Source organism: Corticium candelabrum, chromosome 12 (genome assembly GCF_963422355.1).
Source record: "Corticium candelabrum chromosome 12, ooCorCand1.1, whole genome shotgun sequence".
NCBI lineage: Eukaryota > Metazoa > Porifera > Homoscleromorpha > Homosclerophorida > Plakinidae > Corticium > Corticium candelabrum.
In genome coordinates this window covers 6,645,520-6,664,370 of record NC_085096.1, presented here as the reverse complement: position 1 = coordinate 6,664,370, position 18,851 = coordinate 6,645,520, and the positions used below count along the sequence as shown (strand labels likewise).

Genomic DNA, 18,851 nt, shown 5'->3' with positions numbered 1-18,851 from the left:
CTAGCAATAGTAACAAAACTTCAGTCAACATGTGCTTACATATTGCTTACAACTATAGTCCAAAATGCAGTTTCAAATAGCGAACATGGATTGGCTGGAGCTTCGCGTTCACATCTTGTGGGACCTTTGTTTGGCTTGGTACAAACTGTTGGTTCTTCGTCATAATGCAGCCAGGATTTGCATGATAGTGAACATTGGTGGATTTTGGGAAGTTTTGCTGGTTTGATGTAATCCACACAATTTCCTGATGAACGATGAACATGAACAATGAACAATGCATATTTCATAAGGTGCGTCTGCAACAGTTCCATCGGGATTTTTGTAATATCCTTGTCTGCATCCAGCACAAACTGTTATTTTATTTGTTAAGAATTTGACTTTGTATGGTCTTCGAGCCATTGGCTGTATGGGTAGAACAGCTGGTCCAAAATGATACAGTGGTGGTGGTGGTCCTTGTAGTGCTGTTGCTCTTGGATGGAATTGTCCAGGAAGCTGTGTGGTGGGGAATGGAGTGGGCTGGATACTATGTGTGTAGTATGCTGTTGGTGGAGGAGTGTAACTTTTTGCCATTACTGTTTCGTTTGGTATTCCCCTTGAAGTTGATGGAAGAGAGAGTGGATGTTGCTGTGGTGTGTTGGGTGGTGTAGTCAGCTGTGTGGGTGAGAGTAGGCTATATTTTCTCATTCCTGTCTCTTTGCCTGTTGCTGTAGTAGTATAGCTGTTACTCTTTATGCGAGCTTCTGCGGTTCTACCCTTTGATTTTCACGTTGCCGGGTCTCGCAGACACCGCCAGGCACTTAGAGCGAGAAGAAAATCGATTAAATACATCCTTTCGAACTGTAGTGCATGGTTTTCATACCGAAATTTCACGCACACCACACCCAAAACCTTGCTGCTAGGTGTTGTCCGGACAAAGGTCCTTTCAAATTGCCGTGTTCAGCAGTGAGACCGGTTTAGATAATGTCCGATTGGCGGACGTTAATGTAAGCCCTGCGATGCTTACACAGCTATGACAATTCTCAGACAGAGAAGGATGCAGATAGGACAGATGGACAGACTGCCTGGCATTAAAACAAACAGACAGAAAGAGAAATAAGCGGGCAAACAGACAGTCAGACAGACAGGCAGACAGACAGACCCACAGACAGGTGGACAGAAAAGACAAACAGATGGACAGACAGACAGACAGGCAAACAGACGGACAGAGAGGCAGACAGACAGACAGACGAAGTAGGAAGCAGGTGGTGGGCGAGAACGCATGTGGATGAAAAGGCAGGAGTGCGATAGGTAGGCATGAAGGTCGGAGCGCAGACGGGTGATTGCACAGGCAGATGTGTAGTCACGCAAGTGGGCAGATAGCAGGATGGCTGACAAACAGGCAGACATGCAAGCAAACAAACAGACAAATTGGCAGATAAATGGAAACGCAGAGAGACAAACATGCAGAAAGAAAGACAGACAAACAGAATGAGACACAAACACAACAGAAACAGAAGAGCAGGACGAAACTTAGATAAGCAAAACATACGAACAACAAACAGACTGTCCAACCATACAAAATCCGTAAACAAGAGACAACAGATAAACATATAAGAAATAGAAACACATCTACTGTAGTATAATATAACATTAAATAATTAACTAATTCAACAAACACAACAATTTTAGTGCTATTTCATAAATATTGTTCGAATATTGATCATTATATAATCAACTGGATTGAGAGTCTAAACACAATCAGATTCAATTTTTGTTGTCACACTCAAACATCAAGTTCACACAGTGATCAAAAATATTTTCATTCACATTCACATCAACATGTCTTTCATTGTCTTTTATATTGATATCATATCCATTCTGTAACAGTATGCGAACAACTATGAAGTGATTTTTAGTCTGGTTCGCTGCTTTTTCCCATTTGCATTTTTTGAAATTTTGGAAATCTTATCGAGATAGTCTTCAGCCATAGGTCCCCAAAACCAAAGTGTTCAAAAACCAGTAGAATACATGTTGTATCAGATCTTCAGGGCTGCCACACTTGGAAGAGCAAAATATCCGTAGGCGCAGTGACGCACGGCCACGCCCACCTAATTTAGAATGACCGCGCCCACGCATTTTTTGTTTGCACGTTTTCTTGGTACAGTGTATTAATGAAATGCTACTACGCGTAATTGCAGAACAGCAGCAACAGTTATTTACTATATATCCATAACTGTTAGAACTAAAGAACAGCAGAAAGTTTTATTTACCACAAATCCTTAACGATTAAGCTTGTAAATTGCGCTACTTTGTTGCTACTAGAAGGAACAAATTCTAGGTGTGCATAGTGGCGACCAAGGAACTCTTCAAAGTATTTAGCAGCAAAATTCTTTGGCACTCTGCCAATCAAGCCACCTGCGTTACCATGTGAATGGCTGTCAAACACAATGAACAAGCTGTGTTCCTGCAGGTAGCACACTGCAAATGAATAAGGTGATACAACTAGCACGCCAGCCACCACTTTGTCATCAGTGAAAGAACGTAGCCTGCCGGAGACAAAATCTACTAGCCCCTGCCAACATCCCGGTCGTATGAAATAATCCTCCGAAGCTAGAAGGGTGGGCGAGGGTTCCATGCTTACAACATCGTATGCACTCAGAAACCCCTTCAAGCCCATCTGATCGTACGTAGCATTTCCTGCCCTCATAGCGTTGACAAGAGTCTCTTCTAGGAAAGAGGTTTCAGGCGGTAGTAAAAACGAGTCTTTCTGCAAAAGAATCAGCTGACACACTTGAGCTGCTATGACAGTGCAAGCATTGCTGCCATCACGTCCATCAATACGAGACTGGCAGAGCGAAGGTGCTAATAGGTATTCTGAACCCCGGTATGTCCATATCTCTTTAGAGTCTAGATTCTCATTGTGGTGAAGTAACTGTGATTGAAGAAACTCAAATGCATTAACTTTCGGACTACTTGCATTATGGGCTGTTGGAGTATCACCTCGTTTGCTCATTTTGCTGGCCGTTGTGGCAGGATGGGTGTGGATAGCAGAAGTACTTGGACGCTTGCGTGAGAAAGGAGGATGCTTTGTAACTGAACTAGATCTGCGTTTTGTCTGGAATTGAATAACAGGTTCTTTCAAATCTTGCATTGGGCATGGGTTGTGTGCAGATGATTCAGATTGACACACTAGGACGGGTGTCTTTGCACAAGCTGCTTCTTGATTTACTCCAGTGCTCCTATTTGTTGCAGCGGACTTGGTATTCTTGGCACGACCAGCTGCCTTAGCCACATGTTGTGGCAGCTCCCGTCTCATCGATGGCGTGGGTGTAAACGTTAAGCACGTCATTTGACCTTTATTGCAACCAATTGTCATCAAGCTGTTAAGCAAGGGCGTACCGATACTGTTGCGGGTATTGGATTTGTCGCTGCCCATGTTTGAAAAATTTCGTTCGATATCTGCACTAGAATGTGGTATAACTAGCATAGCTGATGCAAAACAAGATAAAAGAGGAAATTCCTGGCAGCCAGAGGCATCTGACCTTTTAATCAATTCATGCCAGTGTTTGTCTATAGCCAGAGGTAATGAACTTCGACTAGAAGTGCTCTCGGTCTGATAGCGCTGCCACTCCCGCTGCAGCTTGGTAATATTCTCTGGGAGGACAACATTCGAGAATTGGCTAGCTAGGTGGCCAATTTCTCTTGCTGAGCGTTCCTTGCCTCTTTCGGGGCATAGAAACCGGAGAGCAGATAGAACAGGGCATGACAGAGGCAATCGACGTTTGACCTCTTTTGCTGCCACAAGATAAAAATCTCGACATACAGTCAGGAAAGCGCTCCTTTCAAAATGAGACATATCTGCCACAATAGCCTCGCAGTCCTTGCTGATAACCAAATCTATCACATCAATCCACAGTGCCTCATTGTCTAGGTCAAGGGTAAGGCAATCAGTGGTTTGGCTTATGCTTGACTGCTTGATGCAGTTGAGAAGAAGTATCTTCAGAAGTTGTCGCTGGTCATCATACAGTTTGTGAATCATAGCATTGCTTGTCTGATAGCGGCAGTTCACTGTTGTAAAAATAGGTAAGACTTCCTTCAGAAAGTATAGGTAGGCTTTAGTGGACTTGGCTGCCATCAATTCAACCCACTCCTTTACTTTTGAAACGTTCCTTACATCGTTGTCTTGGGTGAAGTACTGTTCAAGAGCGTCCCACTGCTCCAAGACTCTTGATACACTTTGATGCAAGCTGAGCCATCTTGTAGAGGACGGTTTTATGAGCTTGTGTGAAGGAACGTTTGCAGCTGCCTGAAACTCTTTGTATCTCGCGACACGTTTTGCACTTTTCTCAAAAAAGTATGCCACATTCCTAGCGAAGTCTTCTACTATGGGTGGTATGCATTTAGAAGCACCCTGAGCACAAAGGTGGAGCTGATGACATGTGCAGTGAATAGAATACAGGTAAGGTTGAACGTTCTTGAGCCTAGTCAAAACAGAATTCTTTGATCCACGCATGACGTTGGCCCCATCTGATCCATAAGCGATCATGTTTCTCCATGGAATACCATCATCTTTGAACATTTCTTCAATCTTGCCGAAAATGTTGGTAGCAGACGCTGACGGGACTGGTTTAATGCCCAAACTATAGGACTTCACCAATCCATCTGTAGTGTCGATCACGCGAGCTGATACTGCCACCTGTTCAAACACTGATATATCAGTAGATTCATCAGGAACGATGCTGAAAAATCCAATTTTCATCTGGGAAACGAGATGTGCGTGCATGCTATCAGCAACGGTGTGCACGGCTGCAGTCATTTTGGTGCGCCCGGCAGAAACGGCTGAAGCAATCTTAGAATCCGGGAAAAGGATTGGAAGCAGTGGAGTCAGATGATCAGACACTGCAAGAGCTACGTCATGCTCAGCAAAGAAGAATGCCAATTTTAGGACGGCGTTTGTTGCAGCTACGGAAACAGCGTTCTCTTGCTTTGGAGCAAAGCTGGCCTTGATAGTGCCTTTCCATCCATCCAGAATTTTTTTGTTGTACTCTTGCAACGTGCTCCCGCGAGGTTGCGTGGGTACGCAAGGTCCTAAGACCGCCAGTCTTGTAGCTGAGGTCCTTAGTGCACAGACTGCAGAAGGCCATGCCTGCACTTCTCTTCGACTCTGTTAACCAACCAGAGCATACAGGATCGCTCTCCCACTCCTTCTTGTAGGCCTGTAGCCATCGTTTCATGATGCACGATCGGATCTATCCCGGATACGCTGCCCGCATCTAGCCTCGCGTGGCCAGGCTTTCACCTCAGGCGCTAGGCGCCTGACAAGTAGTGAAAGGTCTGGCTACGCGAGACTACCTCACATCCCCGAACATCCCGGAACTGTTAGACTACTGCAAAAGAAATCGACGTTCGTACTGTTTGTACATTGTACTAGGTAAGTTAGACATACAAATTTACGTACAGTACACACCACGGTTCGATAGCACGACGTTGAGTGACTTCGGAAGACCTACAACTAAATGCCATGTGATCATCGAGTATGTGTTTGCTCAGTGCTGCATTTATCCGTAGGAATGGCCTACGGAATCCGTAGGCAAGTATGAAGGCCATTTTACCGTAGCCTACGGTAAAATCCGTAGGAGTGGCAGCCCAGGATCTTGCTATAGATTGCTGTTGACTATATTTTGCCATTTTGCGTTTTTCTCTCAACTCAGCTGCATAACCTGATATTTTGGCATCTGATTGTACGGTGTCACAAGAATGTGGATGAGCAAGTGAAATGTCCAGGTCTTTGTCAAGTGTCCAGTGGGGTATGTTGTTATATCCGGCCTGTTCTCTGAGTCGGTATACCTATTTCTTGGCTTGGTCTCTGTGTCGGTATACCTATTTCTTGGCTCAACTTGATGAGGAATATTTAACTCGTCTAAATAGTCCGTGGGCCAAGTCCAGAATTGTTAGTTAAGAGGAGGTTGATCATTGTCTGATGCAACAAGTTTCATATGCAATGACGACCTTGTCTCGTGATCCAAAGACTTTCCTAATCCAAAGACTTAACCCCCTGGCAAACCAATTACTTTCTAGCCTATCATATGCACTTTTTTTGAGGTGATTACGAAAATTAAGTCTATTTTTGCATCAGAGTGTCCAAAGTTGATGAAAACAGGGTTTTTAAATTTTTTTTTAAAATTTAAAATGCAAAAACAGGTAGTTCGCATTTAAAAACTTTTAGGTATGGTTGATAAGCTTTATTAAAACAGAAATTTGATCAATTAAATTAGGAGATCAAATATATGATATATGTGGAGAGGGCTATGTCGCGCGCGAGAATCCAAGAGCTTTTCGGCGTACACGGAAGACGACGTAGTTCTACTCGCAGTGAATGATTAAATTAATGTTACGGACTATATATGAGTACAATCGTGCATCTACGCACAAGCTCTTCAACACCACGTAACTGACAGTTTAATAATTATAACGGTAAGCACCAATTCTCTCTGTCTCTTCTGTCTGTTGTGCTTATGTCCTTCGTACAGATTTTCTCCGTCTGATTCTTCTCCCCTCTCCTCTCCTCTCCTCTCCCGCTCTCGCTCACACTCTCGCTCACACTCTCGCTCACAGTCACGCTCACCGGCAACTGCAACTCTATTTGACTACTTTTATAAATATCTTAGCTCCTCCCCGAATCCCTAGCTCCTTCTAAACTCCATATATGTGTGTGTAGAGACGTGACATATCTCCCCCATTAGAAAAGAAACTCCTCAGTAGTTTCTTGCAACTCAAGCACGTCTCAGTCGGTCGCCGTTAGCACACCCTACTGAGGAAGTCGGCCCCGACATTCTCCGAACCTTTGATGGCCTGCACCGTGAAGTGGTAAGTTTGTAGATACATGGCCCATCTCATAATCCTGTCGTTCTCGAATTTTGCTCTATGCAAGTATGCCAGCGGTTGGTGCTCCGTCTGGACAGTGAATTCTACTCTTTTCTGATTCCCCAGACAACCGCTAAACACTCCTTCTCGATGGTGTAGAATCTTCTCTCTCGGTCGCTGAGTTTCTTACTTGCATATGCTACTGGGAATGGTTTTCCTCCGTACTCCTGCATCAACATCGCTCCCACTCCTACATCTGACGCGTCCACTCGAAGGAAGAAACGCCTATCATGTTCGGGCAACTTGAGTATGGGTCGAGCGGATAGTGCCTTCTTCAATGCCAAATATGCCCTCTCCTGCGCTTCTTTCCATTCCAGTTTGTTTGGGAGTCCTTTCTTTTTCAAGTCGGTCAGAGGAACTGCTATGGCCGCGTAGTTGGGTAGGTATTCTCTATAAAATCCTGTTAGTCCTAGAAATGCGCGTAGTTCTTTTTTTGTGCCGGGTCTCTTGGCCTTCCCAATTTTCAGGGCGTTGTCTTCGCTCGGGTGAATGAGGCCGTGCCCGATCTTGTGGCCGATAAATGACAGTGTGCGCGCTCCAATGACACATTTAGAAGGTCTAATCGTCAGGCGGGCTTGGGTAATCCTCTTCAGTACTCCTCTGAGAGCGGCAACGTGTTTTCTCCACGTAGGTGTGTGAATGACAATGTCGTCCATGTAGTGGTCCGCATACTCCAGTCCCTCCAGTAACTTTCTCAATCCTCTCACCAAAGTAGCTGCAGAGTTGACCAATCCAAACGGCATTCTGAGGAACTCATAGGTGCCATTATGTACCACGAACGCAGTTTTGTGTACATCTTCCGTCTCCACGGGGAACTGCCAATAGCCTTTGGACAAGTCTATCTTCGTAAAGTATCGGTCTCGGGCGGGGTCTTGAACTAAGTCCACCAAAGGTGTCATGGGCTCCGGATCGCATATGGTCAGGCGATTGATCTTTCTATAATCCACGCAAACCCTGTTTGTTCCGTCAGGTTTCCGAACTAGAACTACTGGAGATGCGTATGGCGACTCCGATGCTCGAATGATATTCATTTTCAGCATGTCTCTGATATCGTTTTCTAGTTCAGACTTCATATGAAATGGTATCGCGTACGGCCTAGACTTCACCGGATGGTCAGATGTTAGTCGAATCCGATGCACGGCCAAGTCGGTCGAGCCTGGAAGATTGGTGAAAGCGTTTCTAAACTCTGCGATCACCTCTTGAGCGTCCTTTCTCTCTCCGTACGTCAACTCTTCGCTTACCTTTACGTCCCCCACGGTCTCTTTGGGTCGACAGGTCCCTAGTTCGAGCAGGCTGTTTCCGTTTACTGTGTCGTCTTGATCCCATTCGTCTGCTTCCAATATCGCTGCACTTGCTACTTGTAAAAGCAACCCTCCCGTAGCTCTTTCGCAGAGTTTGCCGTCGGTGTCATTCCTCGAGTGGTACCTTTTCAGTAAATTGGCGTGGTAAATCTTTCCCTTGCCCTGTACTTCGACTTCATAGTCATTGATCCCGATGATCTTGGTTACTCGGAACAGTCCCCGCCAATGCATTAACAGCTTGTTATTGTCTGTTGGTAATAGCACTAGCACTTCGTCCGCTACAGGAAACCGTCTCTCCTTTGATCTTCTGTCGAAGTATCGTTTGTAGCGTCCGTGGGACCTTTCTAATTCCTCACGTGCCACTGTCATAATCTCCTCTGATCTCTCTCTAAGTTAAAACACATATCGGTAGCTAGTCCTTGCCTCTGTCTCGCCCTCTTCCTCTGTCCATATTGATCTTAGAATCCTCATCGGTCCTCTCACGGTCCTCCCGTAGAGTAGTTCGAAAGGGGCGAATCCCGTGGACTGTTGGGGAACTTCACGGTAGGCGAACAAGAGAGCAATGATATAGCGGTCCCACTGACGTGGCTTCTCGCTACATAGTCTCTTTAGCATGGCTTTCAACGTGGCATTGAATCGTTCCACTAACCCGTTACACATAGGGTGATAAGGACTAGTAGTTACATGTCGGATGCTGAGTAGACGTGATACTTCTTTCATACACTCTGAAGTGAACTGAGGTCCCATATCAGTGAGTAACTCCTCTGGAACTCCGACGCGGCTATACTAGGCTCGAGTGTCCAGCCGGTCATCTCCCCCCGTGGAGGAGAAAGACCGGCTGGAGACATTCGCCACTCAAAGGAAACCGCCGACTCTATCCTCCAATCAGGATCGTACACGTTTAGGTAGTGTTTGTGCATGCACGTGCATCCACGATTACTGCTGATTGCAATGGACATCGCTATTGGCTCTCTGCTAATGCAATTTGTAACTGATAGTCAAATGCTTGTACGGTGTGATATCTTATTTCGTTAGCGTGTGAGCTGCACCTGCATGTCGTCTTCGTCTTGATCGAGAAACCTTTGGGGTCACTGCACTGTCTTCGACTAGTCACTGTACTGTTTTCGACTAATGGGCTGACACGCATGTTGCTGTCAAGATGGCGTCTTTTTCGTCGCTGCTTGGCCGGACTCACTGAGACTGCACGTAAATGGCTTCCTGTCTCCATTTGGAGTGAAAGGTGACGTTCTCGTGCGTGTTCTGTTTCCTTTTTTCATTTGAGAAAGGATCGAGTGCTGTCTGTGTCGTACAACTTGCATGAGCTAGGCTCTGTTGAATTTCACTACAACCTTTTTTATTGTTTTAATATACAGTCAGAATCGGGACAGAATGAAAAGTTTATTTACTATAGCTCCACTGCCGCACACCGAACTGACAGCTACAGCGCTAGTAAAAGTAGTCCCCACCACCACGTGCAATCAATGTCTTGTGCTTGTCAAGCCACGCATACAGTTTCTCAATTTTCAAACCTTTAAAAACATTGTGCGAAAATGACTTGAACTTACTGTGTTCTCTACCTTCATGTAGTGATGTAAGTGAGTAGCGTTTCAATTTGTCTAAAATTTTCTTAAAATCTTCTTTTGTGCTAAGTGTTGCATGTCTTCCATGCTTGGGAGCAACATCTAACTGCTCGTCTAGCTGTTCAAGTACCTTGTTCAAATAACCTGCAGATTGACTGCATCTTCTTGCTGACACCTCAGTTATGTTGGCTCCCAAATGCTTGAGATCTGCTTTTGTTGCATGGTTAAGGCGTTCCAGAGCCAGGTCCAGAGGGATATTGTTTCCTGGGCCACCTTTGGTGTTCACACTTCTATTCCACTTCATTACCTCTGCTGCCCTTGGAGACAAAGTGGCTTGTAGTCAGGCTGTCAAGAGAAGACCCTCTAATTCATACTTTGAATGCCCATGGCAATGGAAGAGAAGCATCAAAAATTTCCACAGCATGGCCAACCTCCCTCCATCCCCTTCCCGTATTGCGTCCCTAAAATTTCTGTGTTTCATGACAGTCCCAGTTTCATGACAGCTGTGCTGTAGTTGTACATATGATCATCTTGTCGGAAAGCCTCCGGATCTACAGCTGCAGCTGATTCTGGTGGGTTGATGTAGAGACCATGATGTTGCTGTTCATGTCTTTGCCTACATTTGCTGTACCGATATGACTTTGTGCAGTCATCTTGCCTACACAATAGTCTTTCTTGTGGCAGCTGGTGTGCCGAGGCTCTTATTAGGATCTCATCACGATCTCGCAAAATGTAGTTGTCTACAATCTGAGCTGCAATGTCATTGAGTAGAACTTGTTTTTCTTTGCTAGACAAAGCATATATGTCTTTGAATTGTTTGGGCGTACTGGTGGTAGACTCTAGTTGTAAATGGTCCATTGCTGCTGATGTTACATAGGCATCTGTAACTAGTTCTATAAACTCAGGTACTGCAGCAACGTCTTTGTGGGCATTTGCAGAAAACGTTCGATTCGATATAACTTTTAAGTGTTTTAGAGTACCTGTGTTGTCATCACTGTCTTCTCGATACAATATTTTTAGAATTGCTTGAAGGATTGTGACCCTAGTATGCCAGTCCTCGATTTTGCACACTAAACCTTCAAGTCTGGACTCGGGTATGTCTTCATCTTGCACTGCGAGCTGTGCATTTCTAGCCCTCTCAGATGTCAGCTGATCTCCTCCAAACAACACCCTGTGTATATTTCCCTTATGTTGGGGAACATACTTGTGGCAGTGTCTCATAATATCTATCATTTCACTGCTGACATTCTCATTCTTCATCAATAAGCCAAAGGGAACCTGAAGTACACTGATATCAGTTATTGGCAGTCATGTATTCTTAGGCTCTGTTAGACAGCTTACCATTTCTGTTTTACTCTTCATGACATTGCTGTATTTGTGTCTTACATGGTATATTGCTTGTCCTCTCAGGACCTCAAAAGATGCGAGTCGTTCAACAAGAATTCTGCCTACGAGAATGACAAAGTGCTTACGAAGTTCACAGTGATCATGAGAAGAGGGCAAAAAGTCAGAATTCATAAGATCTGTTACTGGTCGCTGAGAGGTAGTGTTTCTCAGATGGGCAGCTTGAACACGATGCTTGACAGCAAGCAAGTTAAACCAGTGTAGACTCTGTGGATGGTATTGAACAGATTGTATGTGAGTTGCCACTTGCAAATCAAGATTGTCTCCAATCAGTTGGAAGTCAGTTTGTAAGACAAATGTTTTGTCCATCATATAGTTCTCAACAGACTCTTTCCATTGCAGAACCTCTTGGTCAAAATGCTGACATTGTTCATCTAACTTTCGCAAAACTGATTTGTCTGTGATGCACTGCCCCAAACTGGACAGCCTCTCAAAGGCATGAGAAGTAGCTCCACCACTATGCAGAGCAAACCCAATAACATAGTGTAGAGCTGACATTCTGTCACTTCTTTCTCTGAGCAGTATAGCAGCTAAACATGTTGCAATCTTCTCGTGCCTGGCATCAGTCTTTATTTTCTGCCCCCTCTCTGGTGGATGCTGCAGCAGCTATCAGGACAGTCATTAAACTATGCATTTGAGACTTCAACTCGTTAGTAAGCCTATGGATGTTGAATGATAACAGTTGTTCAGATGATGTTTTTTGAAGCATGCTTGCTGCACTGAACGTACACAGCTGCTTACACTCTCCAGCGATAGTCTCTGAGAGACGTTGTAGTAGAGCAGTTTGTATCTTGCTTGTGCTCATTGCTGCGGCTGCAATTTCTTCACTGACTTCATTTTCCTGATGACGTGTCAGTGTTTCTCCCAGCCAAGATAACCACTGGGGCAACACTGTTGTTAGATGTTGGCCATTGTGCTTTTGGATGGTAACCTTCATGAAAAGTCAGAAATCATTTGTATTGCAAGATAATAAATACTTCTGTCTGAGTAAGTGCTGATAAAGCTGACCTGTACAATTTTTTGTAGTGAGCTATGGTCACCGATGTTTTCTGCCTGGTTGTGTTTGTGGTGCATTGAACTGAGAGGGGGGGGGGGGTGCTTTGTCTTCAACTTTCTCATCGGAAAACATTGCTGAGTCTGTGGGCTGCAGCTGCTGCTTTTGTGATTGAATCTGTCTAATGCTGGTAGCATCCTCTCCACTTGCTGGATGTCCAAATGTGAGCATTCGTGATGCCTTTGTTCTTGACATCTTAGGAAGAAGATCTGACCCTTCTGCTTTCTTTTCTGCTGGTGACTTGGCTAGTGGTTTTTTTTGGATACTGGTTGCTGTTTCTATGTACTTTTTTTTTCATTGCATCTCTTTTTGCGTCTGCTTGGATTATAGTTGTGACCTCCCCTTTGCATATCCGACAAATTGCTGTTGGGTAGCCATCATTTTTGGATATCTCAATATCAAGCTGCAAGGCCTGCAGCAGTTGTTTTGCTAACAATGCAGATGTCGTAAATAAGTTGAAACGAACTGTTGACCGGCTTGAAAGATCTCTTGCACAGATTCGTCATATCTGTCGAGCTGTTGATGTATTTGTTGTTGATGTATTTGTTGTTGTAATATTTGTATGTCTTGTTGATGTTGCATTTGTTGTTGATGCATTTGTTGTATATTTTGGTTGTCTTGGTGATGTTGCAGTTGTTGCTGTAATATAATGCGTTGCAGTTCTTGTATTTGTTGTTGATGCTAGTAATCGAGTTGAGGCCGAACCTGTACCACCCTTTTGTTTGATTCACAATATCGTGGTACAGGTTCGTTAGTATCGATTCCAGCCAACCCTCGCATAAGCTCACACCTGAAGACTTTCTGCGTATACTGCCCTTTCCTCTTGAGAAGTGGATCTTGAGGATGTTGTTTTTGAAGGGCAGTAAACATGATGTAGCTGTTGAATACGGCCATGTCAATCATGTGCAGAAAGATCTTCTTCCAGTACTTGAGGCTCTTGTGCAGGACTTCGTAATATTTGATCATCTGATCCGATTTGTCTACTCCGCCCATGTGCAGATTATAGTCACCAATAGCCTCAGGTCTGGAAATCGTGATCTTGTGGTGCCCGTCATACTTTGCACGATCCTTGGTAAATCTGTCGCAGGGAGTATAACGGTGTCCAGAATGAAGGGTGCTCATAACCGTCACCACGCTTCGGTCCACCCACTGAATCACCAATAGTTCTTCATCGCGGTGATAGCGAAATGAACCTAAAAGAAAACTATTAATTGTATTTGCTAATAAAATTAATTGCTATGGTTACCACGTGGTGACTTGCCAAAGACTCTTGGCGTTTTCATTTCCGGAGGAACACCCTTACTATTTTTCTGGACTGTACCACAAGCCATCGTACCCCGATTGTAAAGCTCCTTGAACAGAGGTCCTGATGTGTAGAATTGATCTGTGTATACAGTGTACCCCTGGTCAAGGAGAGGATCCATCATACGCATGACCGTACGATGGATCACACTTGTGTCATCCGCTGGTTGACGTGTCGTCTTCCGTCGTTTCCGAGCCGAGCCAGCCGATCTTGATGTGGTTGCAGCAGTTGTTGTTGTCGCAGCAGTTGTGTTTGTTGCTGCTACTGTTGTTGCTGCAGCTGACGTTGCAGCAGTTGTTGCAGCAGTTGTTGCAGCAGTTGGTGTTGTTGCTGCTGCTGTTGTTGCTGCAGCGGACGTTGTTGCTGCTGCTGTTGTTGCTGCAGCGGACGTTGTTGCAGCAGTTGTTGCAGCAGTTGTTGCAGCAGTTGGTGTTGTTGCTGTTGTTGCTGTTGTTGTTGCTACTGCTGTTGCTGCTGTCGTCGCCGCATCCGATGATTGTCGCTCTAAATTGTATGTGTAGCCGGAGATTGAATCGCATACACAATACAACTTCACTCCCCACTTGACGGGTTTGTTCTTTATGTATTGCCTAATAACAGCGAAAATAATTTAGTCAATTTCTAATTTTTATGTTAGAAATTTCTACATACCTAAAGCCAAAGCGACCTTTGGCTTTAACCATTCGCTCGTCAAGTGAGACACGGGCATGGGGCTGACCATATTTCATGCAGTTGAAGCGCATGGCCTCAACGAGGCCTCTGACTTTTCTCAATGAGTCAGTCCCTCGGTCCTTGTCAGTGCGAGGATTCTCCATCTGCAGGACCGACATTATAGCGACAAAACGATTGCGTGACATGAACCGTCTGGCCCACAATCCGTGGAATGGAAAGGTTGTGGACCAGTATTCATAGAGCTCGGGAACCTTATAAATACATATATAATTAAGGAGAAACTACTAAGGAATTTTGCTATAGTACATACCTTTACAATTCCCATGTATATTATGAGCCCTATGAATGAGTTCATCTCCGCAAGCGTCACTGAACGAAAACTCCCCTCCCCTCGGCGCCCTTGTGATTTTCCACGGTAACTCTTTTTGCAACTGTCTTCACCGTTGATGTTGCTGTTTCTAAAAATATTATAACGTACTAACAAACGCACACAAAAGACATCAAACACATACATTCTGATGGTCTCCAGCATATCATCGGTGAAGAACAGTTTGAAGACTCCAAGGGCGTCAGTTGGATATGTTGGAGGAGGGTAGAATCCAGGTTGCCTGAATGGTTGAAACGGTGGTAGATTCAATTGATATGTATCAATAGGTGGATATTCAGACAACTCCTGGACGTTCAGTGGTTCGGAGCGGCGATCAAGGTGTTCGGCTGGCTCAGGCTCGGAATCAGACGACTGCTGCTGTTGCAACTGTCGTTGAGGCCGACGAGTGGCTATCCTTAGCCGTTGACGTGGCTGACGTGGCTGACGAGGCTGACGAGGACAACGACGAGACCTTGAGGTTGACAATGATGACGACGAAACAAAAGATGGGCTGGAAGGTAGTAGAACTGGAGGTGGTGTAGTAGAGTGAGACGGAGATGGAGGAGGTGGCAAAGAATGCTGTTGATGTGAAGGAGGGCTAAGAAATGTATAAAGATATTAGAAAATGTTTGCATGACAGCAAATTATTAGGTCTGCAAAAGGTCACATCCGTGTACCTACCCATAGCAACCACGACATACGTGTGTTGCTATGCGCATAACTCAAAATCTTTACAGCAGAAACAGCTAACTTGCAAACAATTTACAAGAAACGGTCTAATAAACAGCGCATCGCGACAAAACGAAGGAATTACATACATAACTGTTTTACTTACAGAGTGTCGTCATCGCTGTCAACGTGAACGGGAAGATCTTCCTCGTGGAGCGTAGCAGCTTCGTCTGGTAAACTAAGAAATACATATAATATTAGGAAAATGTTTGCAGATTGATATATATTGCGTTTGCAACAAACACATCCGGAAACGTAGCCATAGCAACGTCGACAAACACTGTTACTATGCGAATATCTTAGATTCTTCCCAACGGTCAACGCCCAAACTTTCAAAACACTTCCCAAAACGTTTACTGAACAGCATATAGCAAAGAAACGGCAAAATTTTACCTCTAATCGTTAGACTTACAGAGTAGCGTCATCGCTGTGTTCGCTCCCGGGAAGATCTTCCTCGTTCTCAGTCTCGTCGTTGTCCGGTGACGAGTCAGACGTTAACAAAGCGTCGTCCTCGTCTGAAACCTCGTCGGCCGTCGTTTCGCATTGAAACCGCACCGCCAGATCAGTGGCAAACAAAGAACCAGGGAAGCCACTGCAGCGCTCAGACATCGTGGTCTGCAAAATTCCTACTAAGCCGCATGCGCCGCTTAAATTATACCCGTATGCATGGACACGCCCAGAGGGTGTGTCAAACGGCTAAAAATATTTTGATTGGCTAACAAAGCTGAACAAGACAGATATTCAATGGCGAAGTCACGTGGGCGGAAGTGACCATGGGTGTGACGTCAACACAACTTGCGATATCTGGCGATTGATAGAACGTAGAAGGCTGAAAGTAAGCTCATTCGAAAGAGAATTTATTAGCGATTCGTTTAGGCTATAATTTAAAAATAAAAAGGAAGGATCCGTTCCGGGAAAACGGCCCGATATAAACCGGGTACTAACCGGAGGCGGAGATAAGGTGAGCACGTGATCCCACGCCTACAAGAAAGTATGCGCACGTAATAAATGACGGACGGGAAAGGGTTAACCCTTTATCTACCAATTTTTCATCCGGGCAACTATAAATCTGCATACAAGTCTACTACCTCTGAAGTACATCAACTTTTATTTCAATATAAATCACAAAATCGATTGAAATAGCATTAGGTAGCAACTAAATACCAGTAGACAATTTCGCTAAGCAGTCGGTGACAATTTTCCATGCCGATATCGACGGTGAAGACGTGCGCATCGTATCGGCATGCTCGCCGAGATCAACAAGTTTGTCGAAACTGCAAACGTGTCTATAGTAACCTAAACAATGCTTTCGCTAACTTTGGCTTTGGTCGGATGCCGTTCAAGTGCGTTTTGGCGTCTGTAATCAGAGCATTGTCCTCCATTTTGCAGGGTAACGCCTCCTAGATCGGATTCCGTATGTGCCGAAAAGCCACTAGACGAACGAGAAATTGGGCTATCACTTCATCAACACAATTCTACAAATTGATGTACTTCGCCTTGCGACTTTGAGGTCTCTCAACGCATCAATAACAACTCCACAGCACAAACGGTTGCCACGGGCGTGACTCACATACGGATTGGAATGTGCGCGAACACGCCACCAAATGACTTGGGATCGTATTCGAAACTACGTCATAAGTATATTTTGGACATAGCAATCTCTATGACGATGTGAATAATTAATTTTATGTATATACTGTTGTCACGTGGCATGGCAAACTTCAGCCATGCGCACTTCAAAATCTTTTGGAGAATAAATTGTCCCGTATATTACGCGCTGCTAGTATATATCAATGGCTATCTAGCGGTGCACACGCGGTCGCCGAAGATGGCGTCGTTTCGCTGCTACGCAACGACAAACTCGCGGACTGCGCATGCTCGCACTACCCGAGATCGAGAGTAACTAGTGCTTACTCTGAAGACGTGATTTTTTTAATTTGCTTCTCGTCCAATGGAAACGGAAACAGAACGAGAAGACAACGTCCCAGAGTATGTACGATCTCCAAGGAAGCGTAGGAAACAGAGGCGTCTATCCAGAAATGTTGATACTTGTGTTGTTGAAACTCCAGCAGCATCTGCAAATTGCGGTGATAATCCTCAGTTGGACAGATCGCAAAAAAGAACAAACGTCTTGATGTTCAATTTCAAACGGATCCCAGTCTGTGCATTATCTGCCAGAAAGAAAACGAGGTCGAGCAAAGAGAAACAGCAAAGACAGATGTCGTACTGAAAAGCTGACAACTTGCACAAGTCTTCACGGTACACTATGCAATGCTGCAACTTTACGAGATGACCAGCGACTGCTGGTATACCTTGCAGGTGGCGATGATGTAGCTGCAGAAGTGAAATACCATAGGAGATGAAAAGACAGCCAAGTCCAAGATGATACCTTTACTGGAAAAATACGACACTCCTGTACAATTTCCATCAAATACTACAGTGATATTTGACGGAATGGCTCTTCTACAAGCTACCACTCCTTCCGGAACAGCTTACGCTCATCTTGCTCTTCGGCTCTTTACTTGCATTACCCAACGTACTCATACTGGAAATCGGATTGACTTCGTGATCGATCGTTCTCCGAATTTATCAATCAAAAATTGGGAGAAAAATCGCCGCACATTATTTGTCACGCCGGCTGTGATCCAAATACAGCATCGTCACCAGAAGCTTCCTCGCGATTGGAAAAGGTTCTTGGCAGCTGCAGCAAATAAAATTGCTCTTGTTGATTTTCTGTTTAAGGAATGGCAGCTCCCAGAATACGCGCGTCTCCTTATGGCAAGTGTGTATTTGTGTGTCACGGCAGCAATTGCTCTCAAGGTTTACTACAAACGATGCTGTGACGGTCACTAAACAATTGATTCCAGCACTTTCGTGCAGTGCAGAAGAAGTGGACACCCGAATGTTTTTGCACGCCAACCATGCAGCAAACACGGAAGCATCTCGCATTGTCATCCGTTCACCAGATAGCGACGTTTTAGTGATAGGCTGCTCTGTCGCACATCAGATCCCGCCAGAGATAATATGGCAGACAGGTACAAAAAAGGAAAGCGCTGCATCAGCATGACACCTATTGCTTGTTCACTAGGAGAAGCTGTGTGTAGGAGATGTGTGTAAAGCACTTCCGGGATTGCATGCCTTTACTGGATGCGACAGCACTAGTGCTTTCTTCAGCCAGGGAAAAAGCACAGCTTTTGAACTTGTCAAAAATGGAACTTGGCACGCTATGCAAGAACTGGGATGTCAACCGACAGTTTCTCGTGAACTGCTCCGACTCTGTGAGGAATTTACATCTAAGATGTACAGTAAGAAGATTCTTGCAAATGGTGTAAACGATCTCCGGTGCAAGCTTTGGGTGCAGAATCCTTCCAATGACTCAATGCTGCTACCTCCCACAATTGATGCCCTCAGTCATCATGTAAATAGAACAAACTATCAAGCACTTTTGCGGCGAAACGGATTGCAGACTATCAAGCACCTACACCAAATGGCAGCGGCTGGGAAGTCAAAAATTCCTTGCTCAACATCGTATGGATGA

General features: G+C 44.8%; 1 protein-coding gene across 1 annotated transcript; it reads right to left on the bottom strand.

Annotated features, from left to right (window-relative positions):
- Positions 1 to 2,053: 2,053 nt before the first annotated feature.
- On the bottom strand, positions 2,054 to 4,898 carry LOC134187680 (uncharacterized). Its single transcript, XM_062655833.1, has one exon. It carries the CDS (start codon positions 4,793 to 4,795, stop codon positions 2,246 to 2,248), a length of 2,550 nt encoding a protein of 849 aa, XP_062511817.1. The 5' UTR covers positions 4,796 to 4,898; the 3' UTR covers positions 2,054 to 2,245.
- Between the last annotated feature and the right edge of the window lie 13,953 nt (positions 4,899 to 18,851).